The sequence below is a fragment of the Salvelinus namaycush genome, chromosome 17 (assembly GCF_016432855.1).
Source record: "Salvelinus namaycush isolate Seneca chromosome 17, SaNama_1.0, whole genome shotgun sequence".
Lineage (NCBI taxonomy): Eukaryota > Metazoa > Chordata > Actinopteri > Salmoniformes > Salmonidae > Salvelinus > Salvelinus namaycush.
This window is the reverse complement of record NC_052323.1, coordinates 35455794-35479505: the sequence shown is the minus strand read 5'-3', so window position 1 is coordinate 35479505 and position 23712 is coordinate 35455794. Positions and strand designations below refer to the sequence as shown.

The 23712-nt window shown below is 43.4% G+C and overlaps 1 protein-coding gene across 3 annotated transcripts in view; it reads left to right on the top strand.

Annotated features, from left to right (window-relative positions):
• The first annotated feature begins 2335 nt into the window (after window positions 1-2335).
• Window positions 2336-23712, top strand: part of ctnna1 (catenin (cadherin-associated protein), alpha 1) — a 252692-nt gene continuing 231315 nt past the window's right edge. For 2 of the 3 annotated variants that reach the window (XM_039012640.1, XM_039012638.1), the window contains exons 1-3: window positions 2336-2647; window positions 7367-7484; window positions 8349-8544. In XM_039012640.1, coding sequence (XP_038868568.1) covers window positions 7380-7484; window positions 8349-8544 — 301 coding nt within the window. In that variant the 5' untranslated portion in view covers window positions 2336-2647; window positions 7367-7379. Of the gene's footprint in view, window positions 2648-4359; window positions 4402-7366; window positions 7485-8348; window positions 8545-23712 lie in introns of those variants that run through there. The other variant, XM_039012639.1, reaches the window with a different exon arrangement.

Genomic DNA, 23712 nt, shown 5'->3' with positions numbered 1-23712 from the left:
GTCCATCATTGAAACCCACAGAAGAAGAAGTAGCCGAAGACACACACCTGATTGAACTTGTCAACTAATCATCAAGCTCTTGATAAGTGTAATGTGGTGCGTTTGTCCAAGGGCTACAATGAAAATGGGTACGATTGAAGGTACTGGAGGACTGGAGTTGGGAAACACTGCCCTAAATGGTGGTTTCTTCCCTTTATTCTTTCTCTATGGCGGTGGCATAAAAGTAGGAACTGAAGGCGTGTGTGATTGAATCGGCCCAGAATCAAAATGAAAGACTTCCCAGAATCGGCCCAAGTACATCGGGCCGTTTCTGTCTCCCGGGATTCAGCCGACTTTGCTGGCATCTTACCAGAATCCCCCCAGAAGCGGCACCGAAGCAAATTTTAGTGGGAGCTCCTTTTAGTGGGCGCCTTTTAATGGGAGCTCATGGTGGGTGTCTTTTAGTGGGCGCTCATGGTGGGTGTTTTAGCAGACTCTCTTATCCAGAGCTACTTACAGTAGTGAGTCATTTAACAGACTCTCTTATCCAGAGACACTTACAGTATTGAGTGCATACAATTTCATATTTTAATTTTTTTCATACTGGTACACCGTGAAATTCAAACCCGCAACGCTGCCGTAGCAAGCGCCATGCTTAGCTAAACGGGACCACTGCTGTCCTTTCAGCTCCACTTTTGGAAAGGTCCTCAAAACGTTAAAAAATAACTCTCATCAAGATGTTGCCTACATCTAATAGTCCTACCCATCACGTGTTGTTATTATTATTACAAATATAATATTATCACTCTTACGATGGTGCTCGTTTAGTAAAGTTAGATCAAAGATGAATCAATGTCTATCAAGACCACATCATGATTAATTTGTATTTTACATAGGAGATACGAATATAATAGCATGTACGCCTACTGTAGCATAGTAGGCTTATAATATGTAAGACCAAATACACCTAAGTAATTTCTTATCTGAAGCTGGGTAGTCAAATATGTTCCTCACACGGACAAAACTCAACAGCGCACGCGTCGCAGATTTTGCTTTAGTTTTCACATACAAACATGGGTTTCTCTAAAATAACATGGTGGCTGTGGTAGAACGTTTTTTAAAAACTCTTAGGTGACTCTCAGCGTTATCAGTCAAACCCTGTATCTCCACCACAGCTCTTGAAGTGAAGCTCACGTGTTCACTCCTGAGGATGTGTTTGTTAGTGTGTTCTTAGCCAGATGCGATCAGAGGTAAATTGCACTTTAATTACCTTATGCCTTTGTAATATTATGTATTTCTGGATTAAGATAACTATTTATCAGATCTAATTATGTTGTTGACATTGTGTTTTGATCACGAGTTCAGTCCTGTTCATATTTGTCAGTCACCGGGATCGGCTGGTAAAACAAACCAGACCACGATAAAGGCTAAATAATTCTGACACTACTAGAATTTTTTTGGAGCCTACTGCCACGTTCAAAACCACTGGGAACTTGGAAATCTCCGACTTCCGACTAGAGTGTGTTAAAACAACAAGGAACTGTGGCGGGGAAAAGAGCTCAGATTGGGAAAAATCGATGTGAACGCTCATCCAACTCGCAATTCCAACGCGGGAACTCGGTCCTCTTTTTAGAGTTCCGACCTGAAGATCACTGACGTCATGATTTGGTCTCGTATTTTGCGAGTTCCCAGTTGTTTTGAACGCAGCATACGATCGCACGTAGCGGTCCTTAATGGCAGACCTAGACCCTGTCACACTGTACAAGCCAAGACGTCCGACAGTCGTTTAAAGACCTAAGAATTTACCCACGACGTGGAAAAATCGTACAGTCTGCAAAGGACTTTTAAGGTCATGGACAATATTCATAAAGTGTCACATAGTAGAGGAGTGCTGATCTAGGATCAGGTCCTCCCTGTCCATTCATTATAATCTAAAAGCCAATTACCTAAACTAGATTTGAGTTTGGGTCGTTGGATGATTTGGGACACGGGAGGACGGTCAATTTCTCATTTGGGTGTCGAGCTGACAAAGTTTAAGAACCCCTGGCCTATTTCATTGAACTTGTTGTTTCATGTTGTATTACATTTTTCATGGGCTACTGGTTAGGCTAAATAGGCTATAAAAACAGGTTCAATTAAATAATTGTGGCAAACCTTCCCCGAGGAAATTGGATAGCTACACCAGCGAAACTGATTAGCTAGACTAAATACGAAATTCCTTCCATTAGGTTTCGTTAGAAATTCCTCATTAGATCCTTATAAGGTAAAGCGTTGACATTTCAGCACCACGCCTTAAACACCTGATAACGCTTTTGTCAGGTCATAGTCTCCCGGTTCTGCCCTTCGGTGACTTCAGGAAATACATACTGACCCCCTCGCTTCCCCACCATTGTTGAGCCACCCTTCAGGGAATAGCTATTGACCGAAACGTTTATCAAAGTTGCGGAATCATTTTTATATTCCAACATCCATCGTATGCTGTGGCTTTCAATAGTTTTACCAAACAACACATAAAGTATCGAAGCTTCCTTTCCCTCACAAGTCGAGGGAGTAAACGTTGGTTGGGAAAGAGGAAAACTTTGAATCACGGGACGAATTCCCGATTCAATCCACCATTTTGAGGTGATTTTTGAGCTGGACAAGTTTTCAAGTGTATTGTTGTCTTTCGGTAAGTTTTCATTGTGATTAAGTTTTTTTTTCTTCCGTTAGTTACAAAAGTAGCTGGTTGTCTACTCGTTTTAGTCCGTTACTTTGACAATTATGTTTTAACGTAATACGAACCTCAATTGTACGGGGTCTCTCCAGTCATTCTCGCTGTTATTGTGCTAGCTCACGTTAGTTACACCTGGTTAGTTAGTAAACCGTGTTGAAAATACTGTAGTAACGTTAGATTACTAACTAGTTAATTTACTGGCCAACTTTACATTGTTTGTTGGTAACTTCAACAGTCATAACAGTAACTCTTTGAAGTTGCGTGGGATGTGCGATGTGGTCATTTGTCGTGACGTCGTTTGTTAGTTAGCAACGTTAGCTTGCTAAATTAGTTGCCAACCACAAATGTTTGTCATATCGTAAAACCAGCTCCGGTGTAAGGCCAAAACTAGAAATGAAGCGAGCCAGGGCATAGCATTAGTTTGTAAGCTAGCTAAGTGAAGACTTGTTAGTAAGCTAACTAACCAGTTCGCGTTAACTTAATTTCATAACCAACGTCCCAGTTCAAACGCAGCCAGCGTGGGTGGGGAGGTTGCACACTTCCGTTGTAAGCAGTGCATTAATGATGCTCCTAGCCTGAACTGACAAAGTTTACAAAAATATAATTTTCCTTTTATCTTTTAATTGAATAATAGTTCATGCTCAATCACTTGACTATTGCCGTCCCCATATCCTCGACTAGATATTTCAGAGCAACCCAATATGATACGTTCTCTCAATCTAACGTCTTCTCCAATCATATTGTAAACATAGCTAGTTTTCTATAAATAGGCCCACCAGAAACGATTTCTGATAACCCTACCTTTTATCACTATCTCCATTTGTTTTATGTATTTAGGCCTAGCTAGCTAATTGACTTGGCTAGATTTAGGGGGCTAGAGGTGTCACTACATACCCTGGTTCGATTCCAGGCTGTATCACAACCGGCCGTCATTGGGAGTCCCATAGAGCAGCGCACAATTGGCCCAGCGTCGTTAGGGTTTTGCCGGGATAGGCAGTCATTATCAATAAGAATTTGTTAACTGGCTAAATAAATACATTGGTTTATATGTTTTCCCCCTTGACTGGGTTTGGTCTACATTTTGCCATTGTACTAATGACCCCCTACCCCACCCTCTGAACCCAGCTGAACTGCCCCCCCCCCCCCCCCTCCCAAAAGCCAAATTAGCATGACAGGAGCTGAATTTAATGTAAAAGTATTTCAAAATATAATGCTTGGTATATACTCAGTGCTCTGTTGACATTTCAGAGATGCACGTGTTTTTGTAAGAAATCTTTATAAAAAAACATTAACACCCAGGAATTTTCGAATTTGTATGAAAAGTGTATACTAAAATATGGTAATACTACATGTCTCCACGTGACCCCTGACAGATATCCATTAATGCAGAATTCTGCGTTTTTCAACCAGAAAATAAAATGCATAAATATCTTCCAAGATATAGTCACCCTACAAGGCTAAAAACTCCCAATAACTTTTGAGAGGATTATTGTAGAGTCATAAGGTTTGGACCATTGGGTTTTCTTAAAGGATTATATACGCAATTATAAACTGGGTGGTTCAAGCCCTGAATGCCGTATTAGTATTATTTTTTGAATTTTTTTAACTGACACCTGTGGTATTTCAGATTGTGTTGGTGCGGCAGGTAGCCTGGTGGTTAGAGCGTTGGACTAGTAAAGGTTGCTGGATCGAATCCCCGATCTGACAAGGTAAAAATCAGTCGTTCATCCCCTGAACAAGTCAGTTATTAATCCACTGTTCCTAGGCTGTAATTGTAAATAAGAATTTGTTCTTAACTGACTTGCCTAGTTAAATAAAAAATACCACGGGTATGACACACTTATCTAAACTGCTGTAGTTATACAGAACTAAAATATAAACATAACATGCAACAATTTCTAAGATTTTGCTGAGTTTCTGTTCCTTTTAAGGAAATCGGTAAATTTACATAAATGATCTGAATCCCTCATCTATGAATTTCAGTTGACTGGGCAAGGGCACGGCCATCGGTGGGCCTGGGAGGGTTAGGCCCACCCACTGGGGAGTAGGGCTGGGCGGTATACCGTTTTTTTGTGATTATACCGGTATTGATGCACAGACTGGTTTGTGTTTTTACTTTACCATCTATACCGGCATTTGAATGTTTGATAAATGTGATAGGCAGTGTGTGAGGTCCATTTTTATACTTCGCTATTTCAGTCATCTCTCTATGCCGCTTTCCACACAGACCTAGCCACGCCCCCTGTCACTCAAGGAGCGCATTTGATGTTCCTGGACCACGAGACACTTGCGTTCAGTCTGCATGGTCAATGCAGCACATGCAACACTGTTGATGACAACGATGCTGTTGTCACGTTGCTTGTTAATATAAATCTACTAACATTCTATAATTACACTATTGGCTTGTGTTTCTTACATGTGGAAACAGCTAGTTTGTCTTAGCAAGTTGTTCCTAAATCATGTTAGCCGCTAATGCTAATCGCTAGCTAGCTAACAAATGCACTGAGTAAGAGCAAGCGTAATTAGCTATACAGCCTGATAATACCAGTGATTGTATAGACCCAAATCAGTATGTTTGTGCAACAGTGTCTTCTAAATTAGAGGTAAACGCAAAGCAGGAATGTTAGCTAAGAGAAAACATTCAATGTAACCAAAGATTATAGGGCCCCCTAGGAAACACCTATCAACACATTAGTTCCTACCCTGTCACAATGACTCCTCCCTGGCATTTTCATTCGTTGTCATGTCAAACAACACTGTATTCAAAGTGCCCACTATTATATTCTACCTGTATAATTAGAATAGACATTCTATTCCCATGATTCCAACAGTTAACCCAAGTGTTTTGCTCTAAATCGCAAGTTTAATTGCAACATTTGGTTAAAAATAAGGCCCAGATTACTTGGCCATATCGTGCAGCCCTACGTGGCAGTGTGGAAATGATCTCAAATGCAGAAATTGAATGAAAATTATGACTTTTGGGGTTGAAGTTGAATTGAAACAATATAAAACAATCAGAATGGAGAAAGACCCATTGAAATCATTTAGATTGTATGTGTTGCCACCCTAGGGTCACGCACTACTCGTAAAGCAAATGTAGAACTTTAATTATTTAAAGGTCCTGGGCTGGTGTTCTGCGGCTGTGAGGCCGGTTGGGCGTACTGCCAAATTCTCTAAAGCAACAGAGGCAGCTTATGGTTGAGAAATGAACATTCAATTCTCTGGCAACAGCTCTGGTGGACATCACTGCAGTCAGCATGCCAATTGCACGCTCCCTCAACTTGAGACATCTGGGGCATTGTGTTGTGACAAAGCTGCACTTTTTAGTGGCCTTTTATTGTCCCCAACATAAGGTGCACCTGTGTAATGATTTTGTTTAATCAGCTTCTTGATACACCCCATACCTGTCAGGTGGATGGATTATCTTGGCAAAGAAGAAATGCTCACTGACAGGGATGTAAACAAATTTGTGCACATTTTGAAAGAAATACGCTTTTTGAGTATTTCAGATCATGAAACATGGGACAAACACTTAACATGTTGCATTTACATTTATATTTTTGTTCAGTGTAATATCAATAAAGAATTTTTGTATGTGTCCAATATACCACAGCTAAGGGCTGTATCCAGGCAGTCCGTGTTGTGTCTCATAAGAACAGCCCCGAGCCGTGATATATTGGCCATATACCACACCCCCTTGGCCTTATTGCTTAATAAACATATGTTATTTTACCCATTGGCATTTTTGATTGAACACCCAACTAGATGGGGCACTGGTGAAAAGTAGTGCACTGTGTAGGGTAATAGGGTTACATTTGAGAGACAGCCCCCTCAGTGTATTGAGAGACAGCCCCCTCAGTGTCGACCCGGCAGACAGGGTCCTGGGTCCAGCCCTGCTCAGCCCTCGGGGCATCCTGATTATCCCTGCCACTCGGTGCGTGAAGGCTAATCAATACAAGGCCAGTCGCTGCACTCTGCTCCACTTATGGCTGTCTGTCTAACGCTAGTGGAGGGAGACCTGTCTCTGAAGAAGGAGCATTCATATTTAAAATGGGGTCTGTCCCAAATGTCGCGACACCATGGTTGCTGCTCAAATAGCACCCATTTCCCTATATAGTGCACTACTTTTGCCCAGCTTCCTGTGGGCCTTGCCCAGCTTCCTGTAGTGCACTACATAGGGAATAGGGTGCCATTTGGGCAGCTCCCGTGGTGTCGTGGTTCTCGCTTAGGCAGGGGGCTGCAGCAGGCTCTCGCTTAGCCGGGGGGCTGCAGCAGGCTCTCGCCTAGCATGAATCGGTTAAATAACTTTTTTTCAATGGGTTTCACAGCTTTTTTTTATATTTTTAATTCAATGCAAATGAAGGCCTTATAGTTTTTATGATGTGTGGGGGTAGCTCGTATCGAGGCTAGATGGCCCAATAATGTTCTATGCTGCACACAGATCAGAGGTCAGTTGAAATGTGTTGTACCTCCAGGGGTGTGAGTGCTGTGTTGCCATGGCGGGTGGCTTAACCCCCTCATTTGATGAATGACCCAGCCAAGCCCCAGACATCCGTTTTTGTCGTAATCTTATCATCCCCCCCTCTCCTCAGTAACCATCCCTCTCGCCTCTCCTCTCAGTAACCATCCCTCTCGCCTCTCCTCTCAGTAACCATCCCTCTCTCCTCTCCTCAGATACGGAGTAAACATGACAACCATAAACACGGCTAACATCAACTTCAAATGGGACCCAAAGAGCCTGGAGATCCGCACCCTGGCTGTGGAGAGGCTGCTGGAGCCCTTGGTCACACAGGTCGGAAATACATTTTAACAATATATCAGGGATGCAAACTTTGGCCATATTCGCCGTTATGATCTGAAAATGGGTAATCCACGTGAATCGCGTAGATCTGTAAAAAAAAAAAAAAATGTGTGGGGTGTCTGACAAAGTGTGTGCAGACGAAGAGTGTATCGCCCATTGAGGTGCAAACCGATCTCCTTGTGTGATCACTATCTTCACTCTCCCTCAATGAATGACATGAGCACAGCCCTACCGCACGCGTCCTACAAAATAGAATATCAGAATTCAGATCGCGGTGGCAGGTATGTCATAAGAATGAGTGCTTCATTGAATATCACGCGTGACAGCTGTGAGCAAAACCCTATGGTATCACCAGACTACTCGGCGTGGGGATTATTGGCCTGACAAACCCCTCTGACAATAGGCACATTGTCTCCCTTTTAGGGCCCTCGCCAGCTAGCATCCCCCGACACAAACATTTGAACAATACATGCATTTTGATAGAGCAATACATGCATGCATTTTCATAGAATACATACGTTTTGACTGAACAATGCATTTTGATATATGATGAGTCAGAAATGCTGTAGGACTACTGGTAGCCTGTATTTTATTTTATTGAATTAATATATATATATATATATATTTTTTAGAACTGTTTGTCATGCATTCATGATGGGTTTTGATTGGTTCATTGGTATTTAGCTCTAAAAGCTTGAACAAGCACTAGCTACTATGATCGTTTTTAGTCTGGAATTATTTGGCTAGCTATGACTAGACATTTTCTATATCTTTAGCTGTAGTGTCAGTGACTTTCAGAAGCAGTGTTGTGCATCTCGCCCTCGAGACATTTGACCTCTCGTCCTGCTCCTAAAGGTCACGACCCTGGTGAACTCCAGCAACAAGGGGCCGTCCAATAAGAAAAAGGGTCGCTCTAAGAAGGCCCATGTATTGGCTGCCTCGGTGGAGACAGCTACCATGAACTTCCTGGATAAAGGAGAGAAGATCGCCAAAGAGAGCCAGTTCCTCAAGGACGAGCTCACTGCTGCCGTGGAGGATGTCCGAAAGCAAGGTACTGTTAAGCTACTACTGGCCTTGAAAACATTTTCACTATTTATGGATGAATAGGCCTGTATGTCATACACATAGATGGCTACAAGTCAGGTAGAGTTTTTACATAGACGTATGCAAAACACTTTCATTTATATAACTAGGCAAGTCAGTTAAGAACACATTCTTATTTTCAATTGCGGCCTACCAGGGAACAGTGGGTTAACTGCCTTGTTCAGGGGCGGAACGACAGATTTTTACCTTGTCAGCTCGGGGATTTGATCTTGCAACCTTTCGGTTACTAGTCCAACGCTCTAACCCACTAGGCTAACTGCCGCCCCATATGCTTCACGAGAAGCATAGGCCAGCGTTTTCCCCGACCCTGGTCCCCCAGTACCCCTCAACAGTACCGTTTTTTTGTTGTAGCCGTTGACACAAACATCTCATTCAACTCATTGAGGGCTTGATGATTGGTTGTCATGGTTGTCAAGTTGTCATGGTTGCCATGGTTGTCAAGTTGCCATGGTTGCCATGGTTGTCAAGTTGTCATGGTTGCCATGGTTGTCAAGTTGTCATGGTTGCCATGGTTGTCAAGTTGTCATGGTTGCCATGGTTGTCAAGTTGTCATGGTTGCCATGGTTGTCAAGTTGTCATGGTTGCCATGGTTGTCATGGTTGTCAAGTTGTCAAGTTGCCATGGTTAAGAAGATGTGTACTGTTTAGGAGACCAGGGTTTGGAACCACTGGCATAGGTCAACCACAAACCGGTGGTTGTTTTTGTGCCAAGTTTCTTTTCAGTTTTTCTATATGTTATTATGCTCTACTACACTGCCCCCCCCCCCCCTGTCTGTTATCAAACCTATTAATTAAAAACATGTTGGTTTTGAGCATCTCTGACATATATCATATGATTTGCCTAATGGGTAATTTGGCTTTGTATTTCTGCCGCTTGACTTCAAGGAAACATATTTATTCAGTTGGTGCCCTATGATTCCTCCCCTGAATTTATTCAAACTGCTTCCATGGATTGAACCACTGCTTCCCTTCCTGTCATTGTATTTTGCCCTGCAGTCTTTTATTCTTTTACCTTGTATGTGGCGAAGAGGGAATATCAGCCTTTTTCTGAATAAAAAAATGGGGCTTATGTGGCAGGCTTGCAATTCTACTTATTTCTCCATGGAGCCGAGATGATACATTTTTTTGTTGTTGCAGTTTTAAAGCTAATTTCTTTCAATTCTAGACATTTTTCCCATGCAGTGGAGAATTTTTTTTGTTTGTTGCAGTTTTAAAAACCGACCAAGGATTTCAATTTGCTGAAAAATCCCTGTTAGCTCAGTCGAGAGGGCTGCGTAGAGGCTTGCAGTCTTATGCATCATCACCCCAATCTTTTAACTCTGTTGTTAAATCTCATTACTCCGAGTAGCTGCAGAGTGATTTCCCTCTCGGTCCCTGTTGGTGGGTGGAGAGGAGTCAGGTTAATGGAGAGGTTTAACCCTGTCAAGATGCTCAGCTCCTCATTTCTCATTGGCTTGTTTTGCCATGAATGTTTTAAAAAGCCTGTTGATATTGATGACTATTGAATGAGACAATGTGGTGTAGGCAGGAGATCTCACCCACTATCTGCCGTGCCGGGTGGCCACCCGTCCGCCCGCCGTGCCCACTCGGCCGCCCGCCGTCCTTGATCACTGGTGTAGCCCACAAACCTCACGTTGTACACAACTGTTCTAACTATTGAGTTCCATGCGTCCGTAAGTATAGGTCTGATTTCATGTTTTTCAGGAGGGGAGGTGGCTACATGTTTTACACAAAATACATTACTGTGTTGTCACTGTGTTGTCACTATCACAGGCAGTCTAGTGATTTTATGTTCTTAGCTGCCGAGTTGCGTGTGGCTATTTACTCTCGCCACGATATCAGCATTATGTGGTATAACAATGGCATCGGGCGGATGCATAACGAACTCGCCCGTTGTCACTCTTTCCACCGGTCCGGATACACACTTGGCTGCCTGTATCATTCGGCTGCCTGTATCATTCGGCTGCCTGTATCATTTGGCTGCCCAGAGGTGGAACACAGCAAGACACAGACATAGCAGTCTAATTAGCAATTGAATGTTATTTTTATTTTTTTCATTATTGTTGCAAACATTGGCTAAGCTGTGCAAGAGGCGGCAAAATGTGGGCTGAGTTTTGGCATTAGAGGTTCAGATGGTTATTTCTGGGTTCTGCGGTAGCTGTTTTCAAAGTATTCGTGCCTTTTTTAAATTGAAATTATATATTTTTTTCTTTCTCATAGCTGTTAAAGGAATCGCACAGTGAAAGAATTGAATCCTATAGCCTATCCCACCTCGTCGCTGTAACACTGTCTGGCCTGGGGCTGTGCACACGTGAAGGTGCTAAATTAAAGATATTTTTTTTGTGGGGGGAAGTGCTACACACAGGTGTGACTTGAAAGGACAAGAATTTCGCTACACTCGCATTAACATCTGCTAACCATGTGTATGTGACAAATAAAATTTGATTTGATTTTAGACAGTCCACCGAAGTGAGACTTTTGTCCATGTGTTTCTTTGTCTATTTACACGGGTCTGTTTACAAGCTAGGGTTCTTCAATGTCTTGAGTTTCAACTGCTAGGGAACAGAAGATAACGAGGCTACTAGTCTGACTCAACTAAGTCTGACTCGACCTCCGACACAATCGTGAATCGAGTCGCCGTTACCGTGGTAACCCCCCGCCCTTAACGGGGCAGGTGAAATTCTCATCTGATATTTTGGTTTAAGAGATACGGGTTACAAATGAAAACAATATACCACATTACTACTTATTAGTAATACATCCATTGTTTTAGAAACATTACTAAGCATGTACATCTGTTTAAAAATAATATATATATATATATATATATATATATATATATATATATATATATAGATATTTTTTACCTGCCACCGTGGCTGGTGGACCAAAATGTACATTATATGCCCTGCAAGTGTTACACCCCTGAAAAAGGGGGGAAAGAATCACGAGAGTGTGATACGGAATGTTTACTCATTGAACTTTTAGTGTAAGCATTTTACAAAAGTAACACATTTTACAGAATAACAGATCTACAGGAAATAGAGTTTTGTAGGGTACAAGGATTATTCAAATCATAACAGTATGCACTGTACATCACTGAAACAAATACTATTTTCAATATAACCGTCAAGCACAAAGCTTTAACTCAGTAAACCATAACTCAATTTATCAACAGGCAATAAAGTGTTTGAAAAACAGTTACACAAATAACGCCGCAAAATATCTTATTAACAACACAAATGTTCATTCACAATCGACATAAAATGGCAGCTACGTAGCAGTACCTAGCAGTACGAAGCTAGCTGCAACCGAGCAGGGCTCATATTACTCTCTGCAAACTTAACTAACTTCCTCAATATGTTACTAAGACAACCCTTAAACACTCTTGACATGTTAGCGAGGTATTACATTTAAATTACTCTTTTATCATCAATAACATACCTAACATACATATGAAAAGGGGGGGAAAGAATCACTAGAGTGTGATACGGAATGTTTACTCATTGAACTTTTAGTGCAATGAGAAAAAGACCGCGAATTCTCCGTGAACTTGAGTGGAGACCAGAGCAATCGATCTCAGGCTCATAGATTAAGAGCATTTGGTAGATCACAGATTAACACTTTTACCCACGACAACATAAAGTAATCAACATAACGTTTACACATTCCTCTCACAATTCGTACCCTTTGTATGCTTGACGGATTTTAACACAATTATATAAATGTTATCAATCTATCAACTAATACTGAATGCATGATCTTCTTAACCTTAGATGTTTTAAGATCCTCACATACTCTGAATTTACTAATACTTTTTAATGTATAACAGGCTATTAGTATTTCCTTTAACCTGTCACACTCTCCCCGACAAAATAAATGTTGTCCCAACATTACCAACATTGTCTTCTTCAACAGTCTGTATGAACTGGACCTAGAAAATCCTCTTCTGTAAGGTAGTACTTGAGCAGAGGTCAAGGGTCACAGTTCAAATATAACTAACAAGTTATTCACAGTCCATATCTGTTGACCAGCTGTATAACATAAACAGTCCTTTCTCATACTATTGATTAACAGTCCATCAATTTTAATGATCTAAATGCATAGTCTGCAAATTGTCTCTTGTGACAGTCTGTGAAATCCGTCAGTAGTCCATGGTCAAACATGTCAACTCTGTAGCCTCATGTTTGCTGAAGCCCATACATGTAAGGTGGCTGAAAGTAACATTGCTGTAGTGGTGGCAGCCATGGAACCAGTCCTGGTGCAGAGTAGACAGGGAACAACTGTGGCTGGATACTGTAGCAGGAAGGGATACCAAGCTGATCATAGGTGATACGTCTTGGGGGGTGTCTCTCTCTTTGTGGCAGCTGATAGGCTAGTTCCTCAGGTTCAGCAGCATCAGATAATGAAGGAAAGGCACTTGGTGGACGATCATCAGGCAACTTTTCAGCAGGCAAGTTCATCTCCTCAGCAGGCAGGTCTTGAACTGTTGTCTCCTCCAGCCGCTTTTCAACAAGAGGCTGTGCTGGTAGCGTATCAGGGACCGGCACCGCAACTGTCTGTTTCACTGGTGGGGGCCTGTGTTCCCACTCTCTCGCTGGTTCAGCATTCCTCTCCTCAGGTACTGTAGGAGATGTGGGAACCTGTAGCGGCTCATGATGAAGGTCATATTCATCCCCGCTGTCTTCATCAGAATCTAGAGGCTGTGATGCAGGCTGATGTCTCCTTTTTTTCTGACTTTTGTCATCTTTGGTCATTTCTGGTTGTGTCTCAAAAGGTAAGTGGTCACAGGACATGAGCAGGTTTCTGTGCAGGACCCTGGAGCGTCCCCTACCCTTTTCTGGTCTCAATTCATAAATCGGCAGGTCTGAACCCATTTGTTTCACTACTGTGTGAATTGTATCTTCCCAATAGTTACGGAGTTTGCCTGGTCCTCCTCTTGGTGTCAGGTTTTTAATCAGAACTCGCTCGCCAGGCTGTAGCACTGAACTCCTAACTTTAGTGTCATAGTACTTCTTACTTCTTTCAGCGGCTTTCTGAGCATTTTCATTTGCAATGGCGTATGCTTCTTCCATCCCTCGTTTCCAGTTCTCCACGTAGTCTCGATGGTTACTGGAACCTGCCTCTGTGCACAATCCAAAGAGCATATCAACTGGAAGCCTGGGTGATCTCCCAAACAGAAGATAAAATGGTGAATAGCCAGTCACTTCGCAACGGGTGCAGTTATAGGCATAAACCAGTTTGTTCAGAGACTCCTTCCAATTTGACTTTTGTGTCTCAGTTAGTGTCTTTAACATTTGCAACAATGTTCTGTTCATGCGTTCCACTTGACCGTTCCCCATCGGGTGGTAGGGTGTTGTTCTGGACCCCGCCATGCCACTGAGTTTCTTTAACTGATGGAACAACTGCTTTTCAAATTCTCCCCCTTGGTCATGGTGGATGCGGGACGGGAACCCAAACTTCAGGGCAAAGTCATTGAAGATGAGATGTGCAGCAGTTTTACCTGACTTTGATGTGGTGGCGTAGGCTTGAGTGAAACGTGTAAAATGATCAACAATCACGAGGATGTACTCATATCCCCCTTTGCATCTGTCGAGATGAAGGAAGTCTATACATACCAGTTCAAATGGCTGTGTTGTCACAATGTTTGTCAGAGGAGCTCTTGTTTCATGGGCTGGCTTTTTCTGCTTGACACAGCTACAAGTTTTAGTCACATAGTGCTCGATGTCAGATTGCATATATGGCCAGAAGAACCGGTCACGTACTAGTGATACAGTGCGGTCAGTACCTTGGTGTCCCATGTTATTGTGCAACTCTTCCATCACTTTACCTTTGTACTGCTCTGGTAGAACTAACTGCTTGCGGGCTGTAGTGATTCTGTACAGAATGCCATCACTGTCTATTGTCAATTTGTCCCATTCTCTGAATAGGCATTTCAGTCCCATTTGCTGCAGTCAACCTGAGATCAGCAGGTGAGTCCAGGATTTCTGAAACATCTCTCAGCCTTGCGTTTGGGAGAGATTCCTCTTTCCATCGTTCATCAATGACTGATACCTGAGAGCCTGTGTCCCATAGAGCTTGGAGGTGGTGGCGATTCAGGTGACACTCAATAAGGCACTGTCTGCCGACTAGCGAGGTGATCTTACGGGGGTGGCTACCTTGAGCTAGGGATGGTAAGGAGTGGGCATTTTCCTCTGTGCAGGAAAACCTTTCACTGGTAGAGTTAATTTTCAGGTGAGTGCATTTTTCCTTAAGTTTAGTTATTTTTTTCAGGAACTAAGTTATGGCAGCAACTAAAAAACATGCTGACATCACACAATGTTGTTTTGTGTTTTCTCTCAAGTGTAGGGACTGTGTCCTGCTTGTGTAGGGCCCTATGAAATCCATTCCATGTTTTCTCTCAAGTGTAGGGACTGTGTCCTGCTTGTGTAGGGCCCTATGAAATCCATTCCATGTTTTCTCTCAAGTGTAGGGACTGTGTCCTGCTTGTGTAGGGCCCTATGAAATCCATTCCATGTTTTCTCTCAAGTGTAGGGACTGTGTCCTGCTTGTGTAGGGCCCTATGAAACCCATTCCATGTTTTTTCTCTCAAGTGTAGGGACTGTGTCCTGCTTGTGTAGGGCCCTATGAAATCCATTCCATGTTTTCTCTCAAGTGTAGGGACTGTGTCCTGCTTGTGTAGGGCCCTATGAAATCCATTCCATGTTTTTTCTCTCAAGTGTAGGGACTGTGTCCTGCTTGTGTAGGGCCCTATGAAATCCATTCCATGTTTTCTCTCAAGTGTAGGGACTGTGTCCTGCTTGTGTAGGGCCCTATGAAATCCATTCCATGTTTTCTCTCAAGTGTAGGGACTGTCCTGCTTGTGTAGGGACCTAATGAAATCCATTCAAATTTTATTTTTTTAATGTTAAAATATTTCTTTATTCTGTTACGATTTATGCTAATTTAATCAGAAAGTGCCTAATGGGATTGAATAAAGCTTCAACTATTTACTGAGATATAACAGTAAATTTGTAATGATGCGAAACAACATCGCATAACTTGTTTTTATCAAGGCAAGTGCTTGAATAGTGCTTCATTTATAAATGGAATAAACTAATGCAATAGGCAAAACCTACAGTTATACTTGTGTAACAAAACAATATTGCATTCATTGTTATTTTTGTAAAATAAAGTGCTTTATTAAGTGTTTAAATTATAAATGGGGGGGGGAGATGCATGCAAGAATCTAGGCAATAATGCAGCAATGGGCAAAACCTATAGAACGACCTAATGAGCTCCTAAGTTTCCCATCTATCACAGACATCTCCATTGAAGTACATGATTGTCCGCCATCTTTGTGTCGAGCTCGGCGAGTGCCTCTCGCTTGTCTGTGAGTAGATTTCTTGTATTTGCTGAAATTCCCTGTCACAGTCGACTGAGCTGACTGGGAAGTACATGTTAGGGCACTGCCACTTCTTCTGCAACTCTTGGGAATCCTCCCACTCAGGCCCCCTCCTGTAATCAGCAAGCTCTAAAGCTGGTGAGGGCTCCCTGGACACACAGCGGATAGGCAATCCATTCTTCACTGAGCACTGTTGATGGGTTTCAGTTGTGTGTGTGTGGGGGGGGGGGGGCTTCAATCTGCTTTTCCATGGCTGGAGCCTGCCTAGGATCGAACACCCTAGCCAGTCTGTCGACATCTCTGGCTGGATGTGTGTCCCAGTACTTTGACAACTTTGAAGGCCAAGTGGAATGCGTCATGAAGATGGTTAAGCACCTCTCTCCAATCCCACCCCCCGTCTTTCTCAATAGCTTATCTGTCTTGGCTTCTAGTCTCTGTTCCGCTATCCGGGATGTGTCTAGTCTGTTCCGCTATCCGGGATGTGTCTAGTCTCTGTTCCGCTATCCGGGATGTGTCTAGTCTCTGTTCCGCTATCCGGGATGTGTCTAGTCTCTGTTCCGCTATCCGGGATGTTTCTAGTCTCTGTTCCGCTATCCGGGATGTTTCTAGTCTCTGTTCCGCTATCCGGGATGTTTCTAGTCTCTGTTCCGCTATCCGGGATGTTTCTAGTCTCTGTTCCGCTATCCGGGATGTTTCTAGTCTCTGTTCCGCTATCCGGGATGTTTCTAGTCTCTGTTCCGCTATCCGGGATGTTTCTAGTCTCTGTTCCGCTATCCGGGATGTTTCTAGTCTCTGTTCCGCTATCCGGGATGTTTCTAGTCTCTGTTCCGGGATGTTTCTAGTCTCTGTTCCGGGATGTTTCTAGTCTCTGTTCCGGGATGTGTCTAGTCTCTGTTCCGCTATCCGGGATGTTTCTAGTCTCTGTTCCGGGATGTTTCTAGTCTCTGTTCCGGGATGTTTCTAGTCTCTGTTCCGCTATCGGGGATGTGTCTAGTCTCTGTTCCGCTATCCGGGATGTGTCTAGTCTCTGTTCCGCTATCCGGGATGTTTCTAGTCTCTGTTCTGCTATCCGGGATGTTTCTAGTCTCTGTTCTGCTATCCGGGATGTTTCTAGTCTCTGTTCCGCTATCCGGGATGTTTCTAGTCTCTGTTCCGCTATCCGGGATGTTTCTAGTCTCTGTTCCGCTATCCGGGATGTTTCTAGTCTCTGTTCCGCTATCCGGGATGTGTCTAGTCTCTGTTCCGCTATCCGGGATGTGTCTAGTCTCTGTTCCGCTATCCGGGATGTGTCTAGTCTCTGTTCCGCTATCCGGGATGTTTCTAGTCTCTGTTCCGCTATCCGGGATGTTTCTAGTCTCTGTTCCGCTATCCGGGATGTGTCTAGTCTCTGTTTTGCTATCCGGGGCGTTTCTAGTTCGCCCAGACTGACTGTTGCCATGAAAATGACGAGAGAGCATAGCAGAACTCCTGCATGGAGGGAGAAGAGGATTGTATATGTCATTGATGATCTCATAAGTATTTAAATGGCTGTATTCTCCATCCTGCCTAGTGGGACCGAACTCACTCGGATTCTGTTTCAAATTTTATTTTATGCCTGCCACGACGACAGTGTCAGAAAACTGCCATCAAATGAAATCCTAATGTCTTCTGACAGCAGCTCTTCAGCGCTTCTCTTTTCCAATCCGGACTCCCACTACTATTACAGCCCCCCCCCCCCTGCTCAAGTCCATCTGCTCGCCATGCTTTTGCTCCAGCTTGTGTATCTCTGCTGCTGTAACTATGGCTAGTGTAACTATGGCATCTCCCTGCTGCCATAACTATGTCGTCTCTCTGCTGCCGTAACTATTGCATCTCTCTGCTGCCGTAACTATTGCGTCTCTCTGCTGCCGTAACTATTGCATCTCTCTGCTGCCGTAACTATTGCTAGTGTAACTATGTCATCTCTCTGCTAGTGTAACTATGTCATCTCTCTGCTAGTGTAACTATGTCATCTCTCTGCTAGTGTAACTATGGCATCCCCCTGCTGCCGTAACTATGGCTAGTGTATCTCTCTGCTGCCGTAACTATGGCTAGTGTATCTCTCTGCTGCCGTAACTATGGCTAGTGTAACTATGTCATCTCTCTGCTAGTGTAACGATGTCATCTCTCTGCTAGTGTAACTATGTCATCGAGTGTAACTATGTCATCGAGTGTAACTATGTCATCGAGTGTAACTATGTCATCTCTCTGCTGCCGTAACTATGGCTAGTGTATCTCTCCTCTTCTAAGCCTTACTGATAGTGCTTGTTGAAGTGCATTAATATGGAGTTGGTCCCTCCCTTTGCTGCTATCAGACTCCACTTTTCTGGGAAGCCTTTCCACTAGATGTTGGAACATTGCTGCGGGGCCTTGCTTCCATTCAGCCACGCGCATTAGAGGTCGACCACTGATGTTGGGCGATTAAGTCCTGGCTCATAGTTGGCGTTCCAATTCATCCCAAAGGTGTTCGATTGAGTTGAGGTCAGGGCTCTGTGCAGGCCAGTCATGTTCTTCCACACCGATTTCGACAAACCATTTCTGTATGCACCTCGCTTTGTGCACGGGGGCATTGTCATGCTGAAACAGGAAAGGGCCTTCCCCAACCTGTTGACACAGCTGGAAGCACAGAATTGTCTAGAATGTCATTGTATGCAGTAGTGTTAAGATTTCTCTTCACTGGAACTCAGGAGCCTAGTCCTAACCATGAAAAACAGCCCCAGACCATTATTCCTCCTCTACCAGACTTTACAGTTGGCACTATGGATTCGGGCAGGTAACGTCATCTTAGCGTCTGACAAAACCAGATCCAACTGCCCGGACTGCCAGATTGTGAAGTGTGATTCACTCGTTAGTGTGTGTTGTAGCCGTGGACAGACGATTTGTACGGCTTCAGCACTCGCGACCCTGTTCTGTCAGCTTGTGTGTCCTACCACTTTGCGGCTCAGCCGTTGTTGCTCCTAGACACTTCCGATTCACAAGAACAGCACTGAGTTGACCGGGTGGCTGCGCTAGCAGGGAAAACTATTATTGGAAAGGTGTGACATCCTATGACGGTGCCACATTGAAACTCATTCAGCTCTTCAGTAAGGCTAATATCTGCCAATGTTTGTCTATGGAGATTGCATGGCTGTGTGCTCTATTTTACACACTTGTATGGCTGAAATGGTTGACTCCACTAATTTGAAGGGGTGTCCACATACTTTAAAAAAAAGTAAAGTCTGACTGTGGTGGTTGATTAGTTAGCTGGCTAGGCTATCTAGCAGGCTAAAATAACAGCATATACCGGTAACGTCATTTTGATAACTGGTTAGATGGCGTTATGTACACTGCTCAAAAAAATAAAGGGAACACTTAAACAACACAATGTAACTCCAAGTCAATCACACTTCTGTGAAATCAAACTGTCCACTTAGGAAGCAACACTGATTGACAATAAATTTCACATGCTGTTGTGCAAATGGAATAGACAAAAGGTGGAAATTATAGGCAATTAGCAAGACACCCCCAAAAAAGGAGTGATTCTGCAGGTGGTGACCACAGACCACTTCTCAGTTCCTATGCTTCCTGGCTGATGTTTTGGTCACTTTTGAATGCTGGCGGTGCTTTCACTCTAGTGGTAGCATGAGACGGAGTCTACAATCCACACAAGTGGCTCAGGTAGTGCAGTTCATCCAGGATGGCACATCAATGCGAGCTGTGGCAAAAAGGTTTGCTGTGTCTGTCAGCGTAGTGTCCAGAGCATGGAGGCGCTACCAGGAGACAGGCCAGTACATCAGGAGACGTGGAGGAGGCCGTAGGAGGGCAACAACCCAGCAGCAGGACCGCTACCTCCGCCTTTGAGCAGGAGGAGCACTGCCAGAGCCTTGCAAAATGACCTCCAGCAGGCCACAAATGTGCATGTGTCTGCTCAAACGGTCAGAAACAGACTCCATGAGGGTGGTATGAGGGCCCGACGTCCACAGGTGGGGGTTGTGCTTACAGCCCAACACTGTGCAGGACGTTTGGCATTTGCCAGAGAACACCAAGATTGGCAAATTCGCCACTGGCGCCCTGTGCTCTTCAGATGAAAGCAGGTTCACACTGAGCACATGTGACAGACGTGACAGAGTCTGGAGACGCCGTGGAGAACGTTCTGCTGCCTGCAACATCCTCCAGCATGACCGGTTTGGCGGTGGGTCAGTCATGGTGTGGGGTGGCATTTCTTTGTGGGGCCGCACAGCCCTCCATGTGCTCGCCAGAGGTAGCCTGACTGCCATTAGGTACCGAGATGAGATCCTCAGAGCCCTTGTGAGACCATATGCTGACACATGCACATTTGTGTACCACTAGAGTGAGAGCACCGCCAGCATTCAAAAGTGACCAAAACATCAGCCAGGAAGCATAGGAACTGAGAAGTGGTCTGTGGTCACCACCTGCAGAATCACTCCTTTTTTGGGGGTGTCTTGCTAATTGCCTATAATTTCCACCTTTTGTCTATTCCATTTGCACAACAGCATGTGAAATTTATTGTCAATCAGTGTTGCTTCCTAAGTGGACAGTTTGATTTCACAGAAGTGTGATTGACTTGGAGTTACATTGTGTTGTTTAAGTGTTCCCTTTATTTTTTTGAGCAGTGTATTTCCCGAAACGTTGGATCACAGTGAATGTAGCTGTAAGCTAGGTGGTGATAGCAGCTAGCTGACTCACACAGTGCTAACTGTAACTGTAAGCTAGGTGGTGATAGCACTGTGTGAGTCAGCTAGCTGCTAACCGAATGTTCACAGGCTGGCAGGACGTGTGTTGTCATAAGTTCTACAGCCAATGTCTTTGACAAACAAACTCCGTCACTCACTGTGTGCGTTACTGATCTAGTTGGGGGGGGGGGGGGGTCATGGGTAAGTTGTTGTGTTCTGAGGTGTCTGCTCAGTAGACAGTACTGCCAGCAGTGTTGTCAGTGTCTGGGAATGTCAGCCATTCCTCTGCTATTCTATTTTTGTACCAAATTGCACCCTATTCCCTGGGCTCTGGTCAACGGTAGTGCACTCTATAGGGAAAGGGTGCCATTTGAGCTGCACCCTGTCATTGAGCAGGAATTCAGCAGCTCTGCTTGTGGCAGGCCTGGCCTGACAGTTAGGACTATGCTACGCTCTTTTGCCCGAGCGTGGACAGACTGATAATGCTACCATTTGACTGGGCCTTAGCCCTCCCCCTCCATGCCACTCTTCTCTTCCCTTCTCTTAGCCATGCATATAAAACGCATTTTATACCCAGCTGTGGCTTTCCAGCTGTTTTTTAATAATGGGATGAAAATAAAGGCATATGTAATTGGTTGGATTGGGGGAAAGGATGGAGGGAGAGGGCGTGTGGGCTATGTCATGCATTTTAAAGATGTTTACTGCAACGTGTGTTAACTACTTAAAACAAAATATATATATATATATATATATATATATATAATCTCGGTTTGTTGGTTTTAGCTTTTAGAAGAGTTTGGGGGATTCCATTTTGTTTGCATGAATGTTCTTCAGTCATTCACAACATCTCACAACGATCACACCCCCTCCCTGCCCGTTCTCTTCATTCATACCTTATGACTGATGCTTTACAACATCTCAGCTGGAATACAAAATTGGACGTCTCTCTCTTACTCTTTCTTCTCTCCCTTTGCTTGCTCTGTGGCCAAAAACAATCAAAAATAAATAATACAAATATTTTTGGTGGATTACAATATATAGATAAGCTTTAAAAGTCAAATACACTGCGTTTTTTAAAGCAGTCAGCAATAATGTAATGAATTGAGAGCTCGGTAAAATTATACCTAGGCTGATTATATGCCTTCCATAATCATAAGACCCACTAATTACATTATCAAAATAGTTATACCTGTTTTGTTTCTTTCTAATGTAATCACTGATCTGGCCTGTTTAGGTCTCGGTATAAAAATGACCTTTATGTTCCAAATTTATCCAGAACCATGCATGATGCACATTTACTAATGTAGTAAATTAACACAGGTCTCATAAACAATATCTCAAGCCCACGTGCTAGTGAGTAGCCAGCTAATATTTAGACTTCAAGTTTAGCCAACTTGGATCAAGGTATAATTTGACAAGCTCTGAATACAACTAACAAGGCAAAACGGTTGAATTAGGAACACGACCTCCTGTCCGTCTCCACCCGTTTGAACAGCGTGCTAGCCTGTCCACTTTGTTCACATGTTCAAATCAAGAATGAGAACGAGATGCTAATTCCTTACTGTTTTATACAACAGACTAAAAGTCTATTATAGCAATCTTTATTTGAGTAAAATGCTCCTAACAATACGTGGTACCCGTAATGCTCACGGGACAAACTGAGCATTTAATTTTCCATGGATAAAAGTTCATTGGTACATCTGTTTTAGTAGTGTCTGCTCTGCCTGAAATCTGAGGTGAAACAACCGTTCCAACCACCTTGTTTATCTTCTCCATTACACTATGTCTTCATGTGTTGGTGTCCTTATGACCCGTGATGTTGGACCAAACCTCAAATGCAAATATCGAGTTGAACCCGTTTTGTCAGAGGAAGAAGTGATCTCCCATCTTTGTCAGTTGTGAGTGGTACGGGGAGGAGGGTGTTAGGAGAAAGGGGTGAAGTGAGGTTTCACTCTCGCCAAAATCGGTCCAATATGCTTTTCTATGTTATTTTGAACCTAAGCTTGTCCTGCCTTTTTGGGACAACGACTCCCATTGTTAGGGCGGAGACATGAGCATCTCTTCATTATATTCAGATCTCTGGCGTAAATGGGAAGGTGCAGATAAGGAGCGAACGAGATGAGACCATAAAGACATAAAGAGAACAAGCAGACACAAACGCTCATAAAATTAAAAGGATTCTGTCATACAGCATTTGGAATATCATGGAAAGACATACATTGGATATAATTCAATATATTTCTCGCTCGCTCGCTCTCTCGCTCGCTCTCTCGTATAATAAAGAATCTAGAATCACTATCTCCTCAGAATAGCCTTATTGATCTGATCCACGAGGGGCGGGGGACCACATGATTGAGAGTGGGGACTGATTGCGTGTGGTCACAGGGTCTGTACCAAATGGCACCACATTCCCTATGAAGTGTACTACTTTTGACCCAGAGGCCTTATGGAGTAGTGCACTGCTTTTGACCTGAGCTCTGGTCACTATATTGGTTAAGGGGTGCCATTTGGGACGGACACAGACGACTTGGAACAGCGTCCAGGGCTGCTGGAGTCACATTTTTTTCCCAAACCAGACCATTTCTAGACAGTAAAACAGTGTACTGTTAGGCCTAGACGAGGGCAACGAGAGGGGGGAAACATTTGCTCTGAAAAAATGTAATTGTGTGAACATTTCACTAAAGACTGACCCAAGCAATTTTATTTTTTTTAGCTGTCGTTATTGCAGTTAAGTGGTTTTAACATTTTACAGAATCCTATATGACTCATTTCCTCACCACTAACATTTTGGTATCTTTGCTCTCGCAGACAAATTATGAATTTATAAGAGTTGGTGTTATGGACTGAGGAGACGTAGTCTGGGGCCGGTTCCTACAAAGTAGGGTTTGTATGTTTTTTGTGGAACTGACAATAAGTAACATTTTTATTTTGTCTTTAGTCCTCTCAACAATTACCACTGTTTTCCAGGAAGCCCTGACATCCGTAACATCTATAAAGAAACATTGAAGCACTGCCACAATGTGTAATATTTTAACACTTGC